This window comes from Octodon degus, unplaced genomic scaffold (genome assembly GCF_000260255.1).
Source record: "Octodon degus isolate 3935 unplaced genomic scaffold, OctDeg1.0 scaffold00194, whole genome shotgun sequence".
NCBI classification, from domain to species: domain Eukaryota; kingdom Metazoa; phylum Chordata; class Mammalia; order Rodentia; family Octodontidae; genus Octodon; species Octodon degus.
Window position 1 is genome coordinate 470,830 of NW_004524770.1, and position 4,538 is coordinate 475,367.

Here is a 4,538-nt window from a genome sequence, read left to right on the forward strand (position 1 = left end):
TACTTAGAACAAGCTAAGCTAAGCAAAGCACAGGGACCGCGGTTCAATCCCCCAGCACCACATGCCAGCCAGCCCCGCCCTCTGGTGGGCTGAGCTGGCCACACACCCACATAAATAAGTAAATTTAAAAAAAAATTAATCAAAAAAAATTTAGAAAAAAAAAAAGTATTTGCTGAATAAAGACTAGAGCCAGGTAGAGTGGTGCCACTAATTCTATAGGTTGAGATAGGAGGATTGCCATCAGTTTGAGGACAGCCTGGGCTACATAGGAAGACTTTATCTCAAAAAATAAATAAATAAATAAAAGACTGCATAGTATCCACATCCAACTTAAATTATAGTCAATACTGGCTATGTGGTGCTTCCTACCTTTTGGTTATTACCAGCCCGGTTGTGGGATGTATGTCACATGACTCAAGGTTAATGAACTTCCCCTGAGCTACACTGGAGTCAAACTCCATTATCGGAGTCCTTGTTCCCAAGTCTGATATGCCCACTACAGTGGATTCCCAGTGGGAACTCCCAAGGTGGCAAAGACTCACATGCCCTCCACCAGAGGTCGCCCAGAATGAAAGTTCTCCCCCACGGGTCCTTACGCTGCAGAGAATATCATTAAGAAAAAGCAGAGTTGTCTTTTCACATTGATGAGGCCAAATATCCATATTCAACACCCAGTTAGAGGAGAAAAAGTGTATTGTGGCTTACAGTTCATAGAGGTTTCAGGCTATAGTCAGCTGGCTTCAAGGGAGGGTGGCACAGCACAGAAGAAATGGCCCATGGCAAAGCAGGGCAGGTGGAGGGCAGCCAAGGTAACTGGCAGCAGCAGCAGCAGCACACAAGGAAGCCTGCCCTTACATTCCATCCAACATACCATACTCGGAGGGTAGGCCACCCTTCATTCTGGCACCACACCCCAGATCCAGCTGGCCTGGAAAAGCCCCACCTTGCCTGCATGAGGCTTTCGGGGAGGGGTAATCATGTAAATACAAATCAGGACAAGGGCACATATTATGTGCTACTTTTTTAGTAGGAAAGTGGAAAAAATGAGAAAACTTACTTGTGACATTGCATGACACAACGCCAGGGGGTGCTCAATATGAATCACTGCGGTGAGTAGGAAATGGAAGCCTGTTTTTTTTTTTTTGCAGAACTGGGGATTGAACTCAGGCCCTTGCGCTTGCCAGGGAAGTGCTTATTCCACTGAGTCATCTCCCTGGCCCTGGAAGCCCGTTTCTAAGCACCGTGTATTCCTTTTTCTTTTTTAGACAGGGTCTATGTAGCCCACGCTGACCTTAAACTCCTCCCAAATGCTAGGATTACAGGCATGCACCATGCCCAACCTCACTCTGACTTTTTAATCCTGTGAATAAGTTGTCTTGAAACATGTAAGCTACAAGGAGTCTGTGCATCACAGCCCTCGGGCCCCCCTCTAGTCACATGCACACCTGCCCACCCCCTAAGACCCTTGAGGCAGCCAAAACATGCTTCCCCAGAACATCTGGTAGGACCTCAGTCCCATCCCTGACTGGTTGCTGCCTCTGCTCTCTTGACCTCACTCATAGGTCTATCTATTTGAGGGCCTCAGCACTTCAGACGAGCTACCTGCAAACCTGCCTGTTCATTTATAACTTTGGAGATTTCAGTAATTTGCCATTTTTATATCAAATAGCCTCATCTGTAGAACAAGATCATATCTTCAAAGAACTGCTGTGAGCATGCAGTCTCACACCTAGCTCCCAGGCCCACACGCTGGTGCCTGAGGACCAGGCTCCTCTTCATTGCCCACTTGAGTCTGGCAAGCTCCGAGTTGGTGTGAGCCAGCATCACATCAGAGCCAAGACAGCCTTCCCAACAGCAGTGGTCTGTCTACACAACAGCTCAACCGTAGCTGAGCTAGGTACTCCAGCAGCAGGGAGTTCTCCTCAGTAGGGTCAATCCTAATTACTTGGCAAGATCCTCAATGCTAGGTCAACCCATAAGCACGATGCTCAGGCCTCCGGGACATCAGCTTCACAGGGCTTCTTCAGAGATGCTGGCTCATTCCCTTACCGTCACAGCATCAAAGATTTGCAGTTCACGACTGTCCCTTGCCTGCCTCCCAAAAGGGTGTGGGCTTATGACAGGAAGGACTCATGTTCTGGTTTACTCATCACTTTTATCAATGTCCTAGAAAACACATCCAATAAGCACATGTGGATCTTTCCCAAAAGGATGCTTTATTGACAAATTGCCCATTTATTCATTATACGTCAGTGCCCATTCCTGCAGCCCGCCTTCTCGTCACACTCCAAAGGCAATTAACAATAGAAAAAGGACACCAGCTGGTATTCTATTCCAGCTCTTGCACCCTCGTTGTGCATGATGGGCAGTTCCTAAGAATGTCTGAAGTGGCCGGGGACCCTTGGTCATCAGAGGACACATAGCCTACCAAAGTGGACACTGAGTGGTCCCTTCTGCTTCCAAGATGCAAAGACATGCACACAGCAGGCAAGGTCTTGGTGCCCTGCCAAAAGCCACTAAGGCACATAGCTGCCCCTCCAGACCACACCTCCTGACACGTGGGGCCCAGCATGAGAGGCTACCAAGATGTGGCAGTTTAAAAAGAAATCTTTGTAGCTCCTGAGGAAATGTGGCAGCAGTGTTCCAGCTGATTCCCAACCCCATTTCCAGCGTGACCTACAGGGCTGATGGTGCTTCTATACCCTACGTGCAGTGAGCAGGCAGGCTGGGCCATGCCCTGGGCAATCAGCACTACGCAGAGGCACATCTTGTGCAAGGATGATAAAATCAGAGAGTTTCTTTCTCTCAGTCCCTCCTGCCCCCAGAGACCCAGCAGCCCCTTGGGCTAGAGTAGGGAGCCAGAGGAACTGCCAGTCCTTGCAAGAATCAAGCTTTTCACACTAGTAGGTGCTAGTGTGCTAAATATGCTAATTGGTACAGGCAGAGTGCAACACAGGCCAGATGTAAAAAAAACTACATAATGCTCAGAACCTATTAAAGAATATATATGGGGGGGAGGGAGAGAGGGAAAGAGAGAAATTTTTAAATAAAGCATAAGGCGATGTAAGGCTTGAATTTCATCGAGTCCAAAGAACTAATATTCTCTAATGATGAGGCTAAAGCTGCTTTGCCAAATTTTAATTTTTGAGGAATCCACTGCATTTAAAAAATAGTAAATCTGCTTGTCAAAGCTAGGTCATTAGTGTAACAATTAGGCAGCTGCTAATGTTTCCTTTCTGAGGTCTCAGAAAATGGACAGTTTTCATTCAGCATCTCCAGAGGAAAACTGCAGACAGTGCACCCTTAGTGAGCAGATGATAGCCGTGAGTTCAGCAAAGAGGGGAGGCCAGAAAATGTTGCTTGCTTCATATTTTTAATGTGTCTCCTTCAAGTTCTGTGGAGCTATCCCAACTCCCAAGGGGAGCATGACCTTCGGCCTATTACCCCTCAGACCCTCCACGCTGTCCATTTCCTGTGGCCCTGAGAAGGACAGCACAGTGATCTGCTTCACTTAGGAATGTTAGTGTAAAACATTTATATACAAGATGGTTCTCTAACTCCTGCAAAGGCAGCGGCCACATCTGCACATAGGTTGGCATGACTGTCCTCAAAACCGACTGGTCACTCGCACCAGCTGGTGGCTCCAGTGTGCAGAGTTGCAGTTGGGATGATGAGGGTGTGCTTGCACCTGTTCCGTAGGTTGGCAACGCTATCACAGGTTTAGAAAGGTGCATGATCCGGCAGGGGTGGGTCTGCATGCCCCGGGAAGCTGTCACTGCCATTCTCGTTGCCACCCACAACCTTAGACTATAGAAGGAAAAAAATCAAGAAAACAAAACTTGAGACCTACAGGACAGGCAAAGTTAAGTCCCAGGCCTAGTTCAACTCTGTTTAAGTTTATGTAACACAGAAACTACCTAGCAGGCTAAGGTAGACTGCAAGTTCTAGCCATCTGAGACAACTTAGCAAGACATTTCAAACCTTAAAAAAGGGCTACTCTACACAGATGGCCTGGGTTCGGTCTGAGGGGAGGAAGTGGGAGAGGAGGAGGACAGGGCAGGGAAAGAAAGAGCAGATAGTTCACCAAGAAACAAAGGAAGGGCCGGCCAAATGGCTCAGTGGAGGAGCCGGAGGTTCAATGCCCAGGCCTGTGTGGTGGTGCGCATCTATAATCCCAGCTCTTGGGAGGCTGGAAACAGGTGGATCACTATGAGTCCGAACTAGTAGTGAGACCCTCGACACCCTGTAGACCCTTCCCTAAAACACAAAAATAAAATAAAAAAAGAAAGAGGGGCCGGGGAGATGGCTCAGTGGAATAAGCGCTTCCCTGGCAAGCACAAGGGCCTGAGTTCAATCCCCAGTTCCGCCAAAAAGAAAAGAAAGGAATGAGTCACTGACAGGCAAAGAGCTGCATGGGTCCCAAGGAGTTATGCACCATGGTGAGAAAGCCAATCTCAAAAGGCTACTCGTGGGGCTGGTGAGATGGCTCAGTGGTCTAAAGCACCTACTTAGAACAAGCTTAGCAAAGCACAGGGACC

At 48.1% G+C, this 4,538-nt stretch overlaps 1 protein-coding gene across 15 annotated transcripts in view; it reads right to left on the minus strand.

Annotated features, from left to right (window-relative positions):
* Positions 1-3,394: 3,394 nt before the first annotated feature.
* Tpd52l2 (tumor protein D52 like 2) overlaps positions 3,395-4,538 on the minus strand; it is a 21,364-nt gene continuing 20,220 nt past the window's right edge. For 10 of the 15 annotated variants that reach the window (XM_012517574.2, XM_012517573.2, XM_023704274.1 and 7 more), the window contains one exon: positions 3,626-3,807. In XM_012517574.2, the coding sequence (XP_012373028.1) occupies positions 3,721-3,807 (87 nt within the window). In that variant the 3' untranslated portion in view covers positions 3,626-3,720. Of the gene's footprint in view, positions 3,808-4,538 lie in introns of all 15 variants that reach the window. The other 5 variants (XM_023704280.1, XM_023704277.1, XM_023704271.1 and 2 more) reach the window with 2 other exon arrangements.